General features: G+C 35.1%; 2 protein-coding genes across 2 annotated transcripts; both read left to right on the top strand.

Moving 5' to 3' along the window:
* Positions 1 to 8,964: 8,964 nt before the first annotated feature.
* LOC132098704 (fibroblast growth factor 23-like) lies at positions 8,965 to 10,607 on the top strand. Its single transcript, XM_059504838.1, has 3 exons — positions 8,965 to 9,561; positions 9,701 to 9,804; positions 10,148 to 10,607. The coding sequence occupies exons 1-3, from the start codon at positions 9,321 to 9,323 to the stop codon at positions 10,577 to 10,579; spliced, it is 777 nt and encodes a 258-aa protein (XP_059360821.1). The 5' UTR covers positions 8,965 to 9,320; the 3' UTR covers positions 10,580 to 10,607.
* A 1,642-nt stretch (positions 10,608 to 12,249) lies between these two features.
* Positions 12,250 to 15,588, top strand: rad51ap1 (RAD51 associated protein 1). The gene is made up of 11 exons (XM_059504831.1): positions 12,250 to 12,410; positions 12,517 to 12,534; positions 12,773 to 12,819; positions 12,908 to 13,049; positions 13,676 to 13,782; positions 13,877 to 13,954; positions 14,111 to 14,182; positions 14,385 to 14,522; positions 14,658 to 14,837; positions 14,918 to 15,055; positions 15,163 to 15,588. Exons 2-11 carry the CDS (start codon positions 12,518 to 12,520, stop codon positions 15,288 to 15,290), a joined length of 1,047 nt encoding a protein of 348 aa, XP_059360814.1. The 5' UTR covers positions 12,250 to 12,410; position 12,517; the 3' UTR covers positions 15,291 to 15,588.
* Positions 15,589 to 16,003: the final 415 nt, after the last annotated feature.

Raw genomic sequence — 16,003 nt, 5'->3', positions numbered from 1 at the left:
CATCTGAGCCGACACAAACATAACAGGTATTTTTTTTTTATCTTTGACTTTATTTTCTTTCTGTTTTTCTCATGCTGTGGGGTTGTGTGAGCACTTATAAGGAAGCTGATCTCTCTTGCTGCATGTCACGCTGAGGTGCCTTGGCATTCCCACGCACTGTCCCTTTAACATGCATGCTCTGAACGCCCCGGGGTGTCAGAAATAGGGCTGATATGTTGGCCAGGGCCCCGCGGGGACTGTCCCACAAGGGCCCCAGAGAGGGGCGAGGGGGATGGGTGTGCATCTCTGCTTTATTTTACTTTCCTCTAATTAGAGAACGCTGCATGAGATGCGAGAGCGGCTCGTAAACACTGGTCATCTCTGGTGTTCAGCATCATCTGATGTTGACTCAGAAATTAGGTGTAACTTTAGCCCCTTTCACATGCTAATCACAGTAAATTGCCGTAAAAATTACCAGAATTACTTTTCCAGTAAGCAATGGGTTTGTAGTGGTAAGAGACCATTCATACATCAGTACCAAATTACCGGTAAACTCTGTGGTGTCAGTCATCGGAAATAACGCAGTCATTTTTCTTCATTGGCTTGTATGTGGAGATGTGTTTTGGTTTAGCTATCTTTTCAATTTGATAATTTTTTTTACTTCTCAGTGACAAGCGTAAGAGGATTATTATGGAAACCATAATTTTTTTTCTTCCACACAAAAAAAAGGTAATTGCATCTTTTTATCTCTTTTTATATAATATAGACGGTTTTTTCTCTTATTAGCGAGTTTATGGCTAGTAAACATTTCTCAATTCTGAGAAAAATTTTTTTATAAAAAATTCCAAATTGTAAGATTTAAATACAATTGCAATGAAAAAAGACAGAAATTTGTGAGGCAAAAACTCTGAATTGCGAGAAAGTCCGAATTTTGAGTTAATTCGCAATTTGAGAAAACATTCTGTGAAAAAAAGTTGCAATTACATTTTTAATTTTTTTTTGTTCCCTGCCAAACAGGTTTCAATAAATAATCACACAGAACATGTTTTTACTCTTATAAACACAAAATGCTACACAATAGTAACCAAAATGCTGCTAGAACTGACTTACTGGTATTTTTAAAAAAAGTTGCCACATGATCTCTGAATTGTAATTTACCAGTAATTTTCAGTAAAGATGTGTGAAAGGGGCTATTATCTTTTCTAGTCAGACCCCTACTGGAGCTTTGAGGCTGTACATTTTATTTCTGAACTAGACTGTTTTTGCAATCAAAATGGTTTTTTTTTAAAGAAAAAAATAAAAAAATAAAATAAAAAGTGAGAAATCTACTGGGGAACTGATGCAAGCGCACACTGAGAATGTTAAACATGGCTGGTTCAAATATATTATTGCTTACCACAGGTTTGCCTGAACAAAAGGAGCACTTGAAAATAAGCTTGAAGTGTTGCTGTGAATGAGAAGGTCTTCTAAACCAATGACAATACTGTAAATACTGACTGTACACTGAAAACGCCAGTAGCCCTAAGCTTTGTTGCTTGTTGCTAAAGGCACACTGCCATCAATGATGGTATTTGATTCAAGGGAATATGTTTATTTATTTTTGCTTCTGGTGGGAGTGTATGTGTGTGCACCTGTCCATGTGGATGCCTGTGTGTGTGTGTGTGTGAATCCTGGTCAAGTAGGCAGTCGAGTCATGCTCTTTCCTGTTATTGCAGAGGCATTGCAGTGACACTCGCCGCTGCTGCTCTGTGTTAATGTAATTAGGGCAGACGCCGTGTGGCTGCCAAACTGAGGGACGCTCACTGTTTTTTATGATTTTGGTATTTCTGCCTATGTTTGCACCAGTTTCTGTCACCAAATGTGGCCCCACCCTGTTCTTGAACCTTTACCTCATTTGGGATTTCCAGTCAAAATGTTTTTAAAAACTTGCCTTTTAAAAATAGCTTGTAAGCAGAGGTGGAAAGAGTACAAAAATATTCTACTCAAGTAAAAGTACCATTACATTAATGAAATTTTACTTAAGTATAAGTAAAAGTACCAGTCTAAAAAATCCACTCAAGTAAAAGTAAAAAGTAGCTCATTTAAAATTTACTCAGAGTAAAAATTACTTAGTTACATTTTAACCAGTGGGAGGGAGTCAAAAATGGGACAGGCCAAGAGTGTCAAACTCAGTTCCTGGAGGGCCACAGTCCTGCACAGTTTAGATTTAACCCTAATTAAACACACCTGATCCAGCTAATCTAATCATTTAGGTTTATTTGAAAACTACATGATATGTGTGCTGGAGCAGGGTTAGGGCTATGGCCCTCCAGGAACTGAGTTTGACACCCCTGGGATAGGTCTATTAATCTCAAACTAGTTGTTTTTAATTAAAGGAATCAGTTATTTAGAATAATAAAACATTTGGGCTGTTATCTGGCAAATCAGTATCAACAAACTCATCTTTTAATGCAGAGGAAATGCAAAAGCTTCATCGGACGTGGCATTTAGATGTATTACACTGTTTAGTGCAGGACAAGAATGCATTTAACTTGCAGTTACAAATGCATGAATAATGTTTTGATATGCCAGACATAAAATGTTGAATACTCATTTGAAATTATAAAAGCTTAATTATAAAAAAAAAAAAAAATCAAAAGATACTTTAAATGTGAAATTAAAATGGCCAGTATGTGTCAGCAAGTCACTGTTAATAAGTGAGTCATTGCGATTGAACCAAATCATTTAAACAGTTGATTCATTCAGAAACGAAACACTGTCATGTTGCTCAGAGATGCAAAATTTTGCTTTGGTGGCTGTGTTTGGAATAAATTTTTGTTGTAGAAATAGAGCAAAAACAATGGCAATATGGTGTCTAAAACGCAAGTCTCTTAGTTTACTGTCCTGTTGTAAAAAAAAAAAAAAAAAATATATATATATATATATATATATATATATCAGTGGCGGCTGCTGGACTTTCAAAGAGGGGAAGCTCATTTTCGGCCTACATTATAACCCTCTGATGGTCTTCATTTGTAGTGACACTCGGGGTCTTTTTGACCCCAGACAATAACATTTCATTTTGTAATAGTAAAATATTTAAATTTTTTACAAATATAATTTTACTCTGTTCATTTATGTTTTTACTAAACTTTGTACAGTTTTTGGAGGATTTAAATCTTTTACATTTCTATAAATAAATAAATATTTATTTAAATAGGCTTTTTTTTACAAAAAAAGAAAAAAGCATTTCAGGTAAAATTCACTTCATAAAAGACCCAGATTTCTAACTTTCATACATGGGGATACCATGGATAATTTTATAAGGTTTAATGTAAGATTTTTGCCCATTTTTGGGGAAATTCAGTTTAAAAATTGTAATAAATCACTTTAACCACTAGATGGCTATAGTGTGTGTGTGTGTGTGTGTGTGTGTGTGTGTGTGTGTGTGTGTGTGTGTGTGTGTGTGTGTGTGTGTGTGTGTGCGTGCGCGCGCACATTTTCAATCTGTCTTAGTTACCAATTTAATTTTGTGGTGGTTCTGCATTTTACAAATATCAAGAAATATTGCCGCAGTTTGTCTTTCGAATACACTTGAGAAATCCGCGATCATGGGACTGAGCGTGAAACAGCTTCGCCGACTTCTTATGGTGCAGACCGCTGTCAGTCAAAAGGAGATCGACAGATCCTCCAATCATCACGCGGAAGCCCAGTCTTCATTCACCTCCAGAGACGCTGAGCGTCCGTGGGCGGGACATAATCGTAGCATTTATCCAATGACCGTCTAGCTTCGGAGCACTGAAAAAAACTGTTCAAAGCAGCCCCATCGAAGTCAATGGACGCTCGGCTTCAACAGGGAAATGCACTGTGACGCTACGGGAATGTATGAGAAGAAAATCGAGTCAGCCGACATGTAGCTGATTACAATACATAATACACAATAGTACATATTTGACCGTTGGGTTTTTTTTACATTAGAGGGGAAGCTGAGCTTCCCTTGCAGTCTTAAAGAAATCCCCACTGATCTATATATATATATATATATATATATATATATATATGTGTGTGTGTGTGTGTGTGTGTGTGTGTGTGTGTGTGTGTGTGTGTGTGTGTGATTATGATTTTTAGAGGAAAAGACAGTATTCTTTGTGTGATTTTGATTCTAAATGATTTTGATTGATTTCATTCTAAATGCATTTCAACAGACTGAATCACACAGTGAAAGAACACTCTAAATGCGCGCGTACATCATTAAAACAACAATTATGATATTATCGCAGACAATATATATCGCACACTCCGCACCAGTCTTTTTGGCTAATTTGTGCAAAACCTCTTGCTAAAATGTCAAAGCATCATTTTAACCACCAATGCAATGACGCAATTATTTAGCTCACCTCTATATGCTTACGTGGGGTTGATGTCTTGTCGAGATTTTATAAGCTGCTAGTTTGGTCTCCCTAGGCAAGCACAGCATACAAAGCATAATAGAGCATACATATGGCCAGGGGTTCACTTCATTTCCTTGAGTTCAACTTCAGAATATGACGGGGTTTCGTTTTCAGCGGTGTCTGCACCACTAACGCCTGTTTTGTCGTCTGCATCTTTCTTGTGATTTTAGCGCCAGTTTGCCATACCTTCCAGGGAGCGATTTTTTTTTTTACTCAGTAATTAATGTGTTTTAAAATGTAGCGAAGTACAATACTTCAAACAAAATATACTTAAGTAAAAGTAAAATTACAGATTAAAAAAAATACTTAAAAAAGTAGAAGTACACAAAAAAGCTACTCAATTACAGTAACGCGAGTAAATGTAATTCGTTACTTTCCACCTCTGCTTGTAAGTCTCTCATTAACACTGTTTTCACCAAATCTTGGATTTAATCTTTTTGTCTTGACTTGTTTTCTTTCAATTGGCACAGGTTTTTATTTATTTCTAGAACTGATTGGTTGTAGGCCTCATTGATCTGAGTTTATACACCTCAGTTTTCGAGAAAAAAAAAGCATTTGTGGATCACTTTGGCACTGGTCACTCAAAAGCTGAGGTGCATAAACTCAGATCAATTATTCCTATTGTTTGTTTTTATTTTATTTCTATAGCACAATTTATTTCAAGTTAATAAGAAGATTAAATCCATTATTTGGCGATAATATAGCACAACAAGAAATCTATAAGCTAGGTTGTTCATTTTAGAGGTCGAACTTCCAAAAAAGTACAAAAATATTTTGGAAAAGTTTTAATGCCCTGTGTTAGCAAGTTTAGTAGGTTTTAGTCCAATGTGATAATATTAAATAGAATTTTCAAGAAAAAGAAAATCTCTATGGGTCAAAATGACTGGAACACAGCATGAGGGTTAAAGGGAAATCGAAAGGAATGATGCTGTTTTAGAAAAGAGTTCAATCTGTTTGGAGTATGTGGGGGTGGAATACCTGAGCAGAGGCCACACTGGTGACGTCTTCCTCACACATGGATAGTCTTGTAAAAGCCACGATGCACAGAAGCCTTGAGATTCCAGTAGTAGCTAGGGTTCTTTATGGTTTTCCATCCAACTTTAGTCCAAGGTCATAGCCATGGAGTTGAACTGGTCGAAAACGTCCGTCCAAGGTCTTGTTCCCTTTTCTCAAGTCCATTGTGGTCTCATGGTCATTTGTTTGGATCCATGCTGTATTGCTCTGTTGGGTGAACAAGAAATCATGCAGTTGGTTCCCCACACAGATTTGATTATGCGAATTTGCGCCGGACAACAGAAAGTTGCTTGGTTGTTAGCTGTGCTTCATGCATCTCTACACTAAATGGATCTTATTTTCCCACAATATTTTGGCTAAAATTTAGTCAGCATGAAACCAGAATCGTCCTTATTCAGTTTCTTTACATTGTCTTATTGTGCATTGATCTTATTGCGATTTATGAATCCACATTATTCCAAAGAAAAAAATTATTGTCTCTGTAATATGTTAGCAAAATGATAATCGGCCACTTATCATGATTAAATATTTTCTGACGGCTAAAATCAAGTTTCTAAAATTGTGTTTTTCCTATTATATATCTGCTTTCACTGAGAAGTTAATTGCAATAGAGGAGTAAAATGGGTTACTGTTTCATGTTTACTTTAAGCATCTGAAGCCAAACCATGAATCCAGACAAATCCAACTTGATCTCATGAGAAAACATATTTTACATGGTGGCGATTTCATATTAATGTAATTTGTACAAAAAAATGGAATAGCATGAAGCTTCACTCCTAAATCAAACCAACAGGTTGTATGAAAATGTACCAATACGAATTAGCCAGCAATTTGGCAAAAATAAAACAGCTATGAATTGCAGTGAGATTGTGTTGGGCAAATCTAGTAGTAAAATGACATTGCTGGGTTCTTCACACTCGTTTGCTGCTATAAAAAGAAGTGTTTGTGGGACTGGCTCCTTCCTCTAGCGCAGTGAATATATCAGGACAGACCTCTGCAGGACTGTCGCAGTACTTTAGGGAGACAAAAAAGGCTGATCATTTCTCTCCTCTGTTAAGCTACTTGTTTCGGGGTCTCATCTGTGAAGAGATGTTTCAGTGTTCAGGGGCATTCAGCCATTGCATTTGCAAGTTTCTAATGTGCCATTGAGGACTGTTTATATGCCTCAGAATTCATATCACTGTGAGTCCTAGTGAGACTTGCACACTTAAAAACAATATAAAAAAAACATTTATTGGACAGAAAAGTAGCTATTTAATAGCCATACAGTCACAGCTTAATTTAACGATGGCAATGCAAGCTAACATTTTGGCTTTTGTTTTGCAGAAGCAGGTAAAACTTTAGTAACTAAAGAGTAATGGGTTTGGCAGACTGGTACTAAAATACTGCAAGTCAACCTATATAGTGCTAATTTAATACAGTATGTCTTCTGAATGTGTTATAAAATCTCGAGCACTAATGAAGCATTAAGAATATCAGGGAGACAAATGAGCTGTTTCTTTCATTTGTGTCCTGATTGTAACAGCACCATCTTAAGTCTGTGAAGAATGAGTGATGTGCATGAACATTTGGGAATGGGAGCCATCTCATCTGCTGATATATGTCGCTTGGATTTATAGCAACAGCTGTAAAAATGTTCATTGGGCATAGAATATAGACACCAGTTTCCTGGTACACTCTGGACTCATGAGAAAAAAGTATGTGCATGAAGGACTGCAAGCTGTCACGGCTAAATCCTCCTCACACATGCAGGGAGGGTTTCGGGAATCTTCTGAGCAGCGGAGGCATTAGAACGGGATGCAAGTTCATGACTTTGCAGAGTCTTTGTTTTGAAATTGCTTTGTGTTTTGCTGATCCTGTTAACAGTGAAGACCCCGTATTTGTGAGGCGTCATTAATCATTTAGTGTGATTTTTCAGCTTTTTCTTTTCACATTTCACATTTTCCACTGCATACTACATAATTACTTATCTATTTTCTGTGCTGAAAATGGCATCCAAAAATGGTATGCAGAATTCAGTACTGACCCAGAACCATAAAGCAATTATGTTATTATTTAATTTTGTTTTTACATTATACACACATATACACATAAACTAAATTATATTTAAGAAAATATTACAAGAATATATTATAAACTATTAAAATAAATATATTTATATTATTTTAATTATTTATTTTAATAGTAATCCAGGATGTTGTGTGGCTGTCTTTTCTCTTTGTTTAAAAGTTTTGTATTTCTGTACGCTTCTGACTTAGTTTTGATTTTTTGTAAAGATTTTTTGACAGCAAACTGAGGATTTACTCATGTTTCTGAGAACAAGCGCTGATGTTATGTATAAATACAAATATATTTGAGAAAAATATTTTTTTCCTTTACTTTTCTACGTATGTGCTGTGCACAGCAGTTGAATCATATTCATGATGTCAATAAAACTATTTTCTTTACTTTTTTTTGTTTTTTTCATATGCATGTATATTTTTCAAATTTTAATTATGCTCAAAGTAGCAAGTACAGTAAGCAGTCATGCATTTTTTTTATCTAGAAATAACAGAATGTTACACTCATACAGGATCATGAACACAACATGACAACAGTTCAATAAACTACTCGCAAGTAATTCATAAACTTATTTCTCTGTCATGGTTATTTGATGTTTTTGTCTGATTCATATATGCAATACATGAAATCCCTTTAATTTTTTTCATAATGTTAAAAGTTATGAAATTTTTACCTTTTTGAGAGATAATTATTACTTCTAGCCAAAATTATGGTTATTGTTCCTGATATGAAACATTTTTTAAAATAAATAATATGATTATATTATTTTAATATATTATAAAGTAACAATCGGTAATTTATTATGTATGTTGATATATCATATTATATATTAGCCGATATTATATATGAATAATGGAAATTATTTCTTTTTAATATTATACCTATGTATATATTTGTCTAATAATTTTTTTTTTTTAATTACAACAGACCTGTTATTATTGTTTGCAGCTTTTGGTATATGTGGGTTTGCCTCTTATCATGCAACACATTTACTGTGTTTGTATATATATATATTCGCTCGAAATGAAATTAAATGAAATAAAAAGAAATGGTGTTACACACATAAGCTATACTCATGTTGGGACAATTTTTGGTGCGTTACTTGTTCGTGAATGAGTAACAAGTTCCCTCTGCTGGCCAACTTGAGGAAGTTCAGATTGGGGTCATACTATATTTCCATTATGTTGACATTTATTCGTCTGGTAGACGTTTTTATCCAACTCTCCGTTCAGTATATCATGCACTTAGTACATTATCAGAAAAAAAGGTACAAAACAGTCACTTGGACGGTACCCTTTAAAAAAGTATTAATTTGTTCTTTAAAGTAGGAAAGTAATATGAGACATTGTGGAGTAGATAAGGTAAAAAGATGTACCTTTTAACTTTTCTGTCTTAAGATATCGCCCCAGTAATAGCTTTGTACTTTTTCTATAGGTTAGGCCTATAGGCTATATCCTAAATATTTACTTATACACCATAGGTTGATTTAACATTTCAGAAACATTGGGAGACAACCAAATGATTCTCATATGCACAAAAACTATTAAAATTCATTCTTGTTTTCAGTTTTGTTTAGACACCAAGACGTCATAGAAAGCCAAAGCTGTGCCAAATTGACAAAGCCAATTATGGTTCACCAGTCAATTACCCTGACAACAAACAGAAGGTGGACATGTTGAATCCGCCTCCTCACATCCTCTGGCTCTGCGGGCGAGTGTTGCGTAAAGGAGTGGCACAGGATGCGTTTAAATAGCTGCACTCACCAACTTTCACGCATCACAACTTCTTCAGCACTGCACGCTGCATTTACGCATCGATACTTTGCGTTCTGTGAAGATGCGTTGCGCACTTTCCAAACTGCACATGCTGCGTTCTTCTGTCCTTGCGCTGTGGATCGCGACTCTCCAGGGATTCAGACCTGCGGATGCTGCCCCTAACCCCTCTCCCCTCCTGGGCTCCAATTGGGGGAACCCGCGGAGGTACATCCACCTTCAGACCACTTCGGACTTAAACAACTTCTATTTAGAGATCAGCCTGAATGGACACGTGCGCAAAACTACAAACCGGGGGTCCTACAGTGAGTATATACTTTTGACCAGCTTAATATCCATATTTAGGATATTAGGCCAGAAAAATAAAAAATCAAGACCTCAAGGAATCAATAAAAAAATAATGTCCTTCACAGCCCTTTCCTCTTTATATTCTGCACTCAACAGGTGTCATTTTATTGAAATCAGAGAGCAGAGACCGTCTGGCAATATTTGGAGTGAAAAGTAACCGATTTTTGTGCATGGATGCAGGAGGAACTCTTTTCACTTCTGTAAGTATTCATCTATTGTAAACAACAATTAAGTTTAAAATAAGGTGGCTATACAAAGTAATTTATAATCGTATTTAAGTTCTTAATATTAGTACGGTTATATGCAGTTTGTTCATAAAAGGGTGACTTAAAAATGATATCACAGAAGTTTAATGATAATTGAAGTTTTTTATTGTGAATATAGATTTGATCCATTAATTATAACGCTGATGTTTTTTTGTGAACCGATTTCAGATTTGCTTTTTACAGGCTATTTCATTCATGTAAAAAAAGTATGACGCTATAGATAAATCAAATAATTTTGATTCATTATTTAAATATTTGTACATTTTTATGTCTTTAGACGGTTTGTAATAAGGAAGACTGTCTTTTTCACCACAAACTTTTGGAAAACCATCGTGACGTGTATTACTCCACCAAGCATGGCATACTGCTTAACCTGGATGGGGTGAAACAGGTGTTCATAGCGGGACAAAACCTCCCCCAGTCGTCTCTCTTCTTATCCGAGAAGAACAGTGTTCCACTGGAGCGCCTGCAGCACCGGGAGAGGAGGAACCGGCAGGTGAACCCATCAGACCCGCTGAACGCGCTCCGGAACGGAGAGGCGTCGGACTCCAGAGCTGCTCAGGAGGACGATGGGGACTTGGACTTTGAGCCGTCAGAGGGTCGAAACATCTCCAGGGAAAATCTGGTTTCCCCTTCCGATGATGACCCGTGGGATCTTCTTCACGACACGAGCCCCGGCAGTCCCCGGATTTCAGCAGTTGTTGGATAAAGTTACAGATCCTCCGTGGCTTGACTGTTGAACCTCATCATAAATAAGTGTTTTTAAGGACATATATATTTCAAATCAATTTCACGTGAGCATTCTTAAAAGTAAACGTTCCAAAATAGGCTAAAGGTTTTTTTTTTTCCCCAGTGATGCCATTAAAGAACCATTTTTTGGTTTCCCAAATAAAAGTTATTAAAAGAACATTTCTAAGCGTGAATAACCTCTACTATAAAGAACCTTTAGTTCCTCCATAAAAACATATTGGAACCATCAGTGCCAATGAGGAGCCTTTAGTAGCTATTTCTGGAGATCTACAGGTTATTTAGGCTGTTTTGTCTCTGCATCTCACCAAACCTGAACAACCAAAACCGTTTTTTTTCATCATCATGAATTTGTCTTTGGTGCTGGACACCTCCTGTGGAAAACAGCCAGTGTATTTATTTATTTAATTAATTACATGTTTTATTTATGGTATTTATATGGTTGCTTTAAGTGTTAGATAGTATGCAGTGAAATGTTATACCCGTTTTAAATAAATACAATTTTGTTTATGGATTAAAGAAAATATGTTCTTCTATTTATTTGTTTATTATTTGTCTTCAATAGGGAAAAAGTAAGTATTTGATTCAAATACTTCATCTGTTTATCGCTTTTTAGTTGCTGAAAATCTAGCCGCTTTTAAACTGACTTTCCCATCATTAGAGGCGAATAATGAACACTCAGAATCAATCTGAGATATCAGTCTCTAAAAATAAACCTTTCCACATTCCGTTTTGTTTCCAATGTCAAAGGCAAAGGTGACTGCTTAAGGATGAAAGGGCAGAGTCAACCTTTAAGTTACGCTATAGACCTGCTTATGATAAAAGAAGATTTATTAGACTAGTTGATTTGAGGATTGTTAAGGAATTAAGGCAAGACACTGCAGGTGAATAAGGTAAACATTTTAATCAGCTATCCCCAGTTGATTTATTACAAGTTTTCTGAAGTTATTTTAAACATCCAAATGATGCATTGTCTTATTAAATGTGCACACATTTCTAGAATATTACAAAAAAAAAAATTAGGTTTAAAAAGCTTTTTAGGTAAAAAAGAAAAGAAAAAAAGGACATGATTTTTGGCTCAGATGCAATTAACTTGTAACAAACAATTAAATTGTGAATTTTGGATAATTTATTTTCATTAGTCTGAAAGAAGACATGCATGGATGCCCCAAACCTCAAAATATATAATAGGCCTCTAGCCTGTATCACAGTCAGACTTAATCTGCTTTTAACATTTATAAATCTGCTTATAAACATTTTCCCCCCAAACAAGACTTTAATTCGTTTACTGAGAGACAGTATAAACTGTTAGAAAAGCAACATAAAACATTAAAAACAAAAAACAATAACGTTAATTTAATAATATAATAATAGTTTATAAATGAAAGCATTTGGTGTGACGTATTCCCGCGCCCACGCTTAGCCAGTGCAGAACCATATCCGCAGATTCGAGATTCTTTGCAAAATGCACAAAAATCTTGTTCTAGGTTGAACAATTTTCGGTTTTCCTTTCATTTAATAATTAGAAAAAAATCTATATATTTTATCCACTACCTAGTGTCAAACTAGAAACACAGCGATAGAAAATGTTTTAATGAAATGTAAAATAGTGAATTTCAGAGATCGATTTCCTCCGTTTGTTTTCAGGCGGGTTGCGTTACATCAGCTCTCACCAAAACAACATTCATATAAAGCTTATGACACAGATGCAGACTTTCTAAGTGACCGTTATGTTTTTAAATGTACAGTTATAACAAATTATGATTGCTGGTTGTTCTGCAGCATAACGTTAAGTGAGTTAGATACAAAAGGTTTTTTAAAAAAAATCGGTAACGTTAGTCGTGTGCGATATATTCACAGGGCATAACTTGACGTTTTATTTTCTCTTTTGACCTAAAGAATGGACCGATCATCCAGGTGTGTATGTTTGTTTTCCAAATACGTCCATAATTTCATTACAAAATACATTTAATTTATACTTTGGTTCATGGTTGTCATGCTACTTTCTATATCTGTGTTTGTTGTTGGATCTGCATGATAGGTGTTTGTCTTTGGCATTTAATATACTGATACTTTCACGAACAATCACTGTGAATTCAGAAAACCTGAATATCAGTTACTTGTTTGAATCAGTCTGTTTTCTACCTGTCATCAGAGATAAGAAAGCTGTCAACTACGCAGTCTTCCAAGATGATGATGATGGTCAGAGATTTACATTCATAATATTACTTCAAAATGCTTAGAGCTAAAGCCAAATGTTTTAAAATGTTTACACGATTTTATGTGACAGATGAAGATTTTGCATGTGTGAAGCCTCCTCCCAAAAAACCTCGAACAGCCACCAAAGACCCTAATTCTTTGAGAAACCACAAAACTACAAGTGGATCTCCCGATGAAGTCGCTGATCTCACCAGCTCAGAAAGCAGGAAGAGGTTACCAAAAACACTTTATACCTAATCAGCTCAAATTCATCAATATCAAAATAAATATATATTGTTTACGGTGTAATTATACAATTATTATATTAGTTCTTTATAAAATATTTTTTCTTAATATGTTTATTTATTTGTAATTGTTACTTCTTTTTATTTAATATTGTTTTTGTTTTATTTGTATTACTTTTATTATTTTTTTATTTTTATGATAATTTGTTTTAGATTTTTGTTTATAGTTTATTATTTTTCTTTATTTAATCTGTGTTTATGAAAAAGAGATCAGAATTTTCTTATTTTTATTTATTTTTAATTGTTCTTTCTTTTTAATTTTTTTTTATTTTATAATGTTTTTGTTTTCATTTCACTATTTTTAATACATTTTTTACATTTCTATTAATATTTGTTTTAGATTTTTGTTTATTATTATTATTTATTCATTTAATCTATGTGTGTTTGTGAAAAAGAGATCAGAATTTTCTCATTATTTTTATTATATTTTATAAATAAAAGCAGTCTACTGGCTGAGTTATACTAGTCTGAATGTTGAGTTAACACAGTAAACAATATATATATATGTATGTATGTAATATCACCATTGATTCTTGACTGTTGTGTTCTCTCAGGACGTCTGTGGATGATAAACTTTATGACAGAGATTTAGAGGCAGCTCTGTTGTTATCATTGCTGGACTCTTCAAGAACACAGGACGGAGAGCCAACAACCAAAAAAGGTGAATGTACTATTAGCATAATGAAGCATTATAGAGTTCATTCAGATAGAGAGCTTTATTATACTGTTATTTAATGCCTCTTTGTGTTCTGCAGATGATAATGAAAGATCTCAGCCTCTTCAGTGTTCGCCACCGGTTCTTATACACTGTACTTCTGAGGGCAGCCATTTAGGTAGTAATGAATAATTGTTTTGTCTTTTACAAGGCCACAGGCTGATTCTGTATTCTTTGATTATTTGTACAGATTCTAAATACATATTTACGATGCTTTATTTGACATATTTCCATGGAAAGACCTCTAAAGAAAACTCCCTTGATTTTGATTCAGTTGGCGAAGGTCAGCCTGCTCCAGATTCTCCTCCAGTGCTGTCAAATTGTAGCATTGATGGCAGAAGTTTAGGTAATGCGGGTTTGTTATTCGTCAGATTTTAACAAATTAGCTTTTTTACTTATTTTTTATATATATATATATATATATATATATATATATATATATATATATATATATATATATAAAAACAAGACTTCTATGATTGTTACATTGGTACAATTTGTAATTTTCTATGCATATGAACCTCTGTTTTTACTGTCCTGTTTTTCAGGGCTGAATCTGATCAGTATAGACACCTCCCCTACCAGTGTTTCTAAACCGAAGGAAACCTCAAGGAAGCAGAGAAAGCCACTGCAGGAGAAGAAGGACAACAGAGACGATGAGGACTACCAGCTTCAGAACACACCAGGTGATCTGAGGACCTTCACGCTGTTCATTATTATGGGGCTAGACTCTGCTGCTGATGTTTTAAGTGCTTTCATGGTGAAATGTCATACTTCAGATACAAAATGTGGCCATTTGTTTAAGGTTGTCGCTGTTGCAGATTCAGAGAGTGATGCAGACTTCACTGAAGAAGATGAGAGTGAAGATGAGACATACACTGTGAAAAAGAAAAAGGCGGCATTGAAACAAAAGACAGAAAAAAAGGCACCACCGGCTGCGAAGAACAAGTCGGAAAAAAAAGACAAAAAGCCAACAAAAGCCTCGAAAGCTAAAAGCTCAGGTATTTTTTTTTTTCTGTTTCTAAATATTGCAGTCTGGTGAAAGATCATATCAGGTGTATAACATCTCTTTCTCTGGCAGCTCCCAGCCCAGCGATCTGTCGGAGTCCAGCTGCTTCTGTGTCTGGACTGAAGAAGACCCCCACTACTCCGCCTCTCTCTAAACCTGCAGTCTGCTCCAGTCCTGCAGGGGCCAGACTGCCTAAGTGGACTCCCCCTGGTGAGACTTAAGACTCAAACCATCACTGCAGTTGTGAATTTTGTCCAGAACAGCTCACAACAGCAAAAGTGGCCTCTTGTAAACTCTTTCTAACTCTATAACTCCAGGTCAGGTTGGTCGGAGTCCTGGTGCGTCTCAGAATGCACATGTGAAGTCTCCCGGACAGGGTCTGCGTTTAGGACTTTCCCGTCTGGCTCGAGTCAAACCCCTTCACCCTAATGCTGCTTCAAACTAAACAAGCTTGTTTTAAAGAAACAATGTCATCGAAAGGTTTTGGTAACTCGTAGTGCATGGGGCATATCTTTGTTTTCATGGTTTGAGAAAAAAGGTAAGAAGTCTGTTTTCAGAATGGATATTTTATACTGAAATGTGTCCAGAATTAAGACCTTTTATTCCTCACTTACAATATTATTTAGGGAAGAAATAACTTTTTTGTTTTGCTTTAAATATATGAATGTCTTTTTAACGGAAAATTGTATTAGCTTTGTAAATATGCACTTTTTGATAAATAAAGATTGTGTAATATACTAAAATCAGTTTTACCAAATATTCTGCATCACATTTCTTTGTTGCATAATATGTGCATCACTGGGCTTTTTTAAAACTGTCTGTAAATCTGTCATTATGCTTTATTAGGATAAACCTTAGGTGCATAAGCTCAGATCAATGAGACTGCGAAAAGAAATACAAAATCTGTGTAAATTGATTTAGGAAAAAGATTTAATCCAATATTTGGTAATAATATAGCATAGCAAGAAATGTATAAACTCAAATTGGGAGCACCACAGTACCAAAAAATATCAGTAAAAGTAAAAGGTTGTGACACCCTGTAAGAGCAAAGTCAGTAAGTTTTAGTCTAATGCAATAACATTAACTAGCAATTTTGGGGAAATGTGAAATGAAAGATGTTTTTGTACTGTAATGAAATATGAACCTCCTTGCATTTGA

Source organism: Carassius carassius, chromosome 22, assembly GCF_963082965.1.
Source record: "Carassius carassius chromosome 22, fCarCar2.1, whole genome shotgun sequence".
NCBI classification, from domain to species: Eukaryota; Metazoa; Chordata; class Actinopteri; order Cypriniformes; family Cyprinidae; genus Carassius; species Carassius carassius.
This window is presented reverse-complemented; position numbering and strand designations above follow the sequence as displayed.

What these genes read in the sequence shown, in the direction of transcription:
- LOC132098704 (XM_059504838.1), top strand. Translation starts at nt 9,321, where the DNA reads ATGCGTTGCGCACTTTCCAAACTGCACATGCTGCGTTCTTCTGTCCTT. An exon ending in TACAAACCGGGGGTCCTACA is followed by an intron (nt 9,562 to 9,700) that starts GTGAGTATATAC and finishes TGCACTCAACAG; the next exon opens with GTGTCATTTTATTGAAATCA. An exon ending in GAGGAACTCTTTTCACTTCT is followed by an intron (nt 9,805 to 10,147) that starts GTAAGTATTCAT and finishes TTATGTCTTTAG; the next exon opens with ACGGTTTGTAATAAGGAAGA.
- rad51ap1 (XM_059504831.1), top strand. An exon ending in CTCGAAAGCTAAAAGCTCAG is followed by an intron (nt 14,838 to 14,917) that starts GTATTTTTTTTT and finishes TTTCTCTGGCAG; the next exon opens with CTCCCAGCCCAGCGATCTGT. An exon ending in GCCTAAGTGGACTCCCCCTG is followed by an intron (nt 15,056 to 15,162) that starts GTGAGACTTAAG and finishes CTATAACTCCAG; the next exon opens with GTCAGGTTGGTCGGAGTCCT.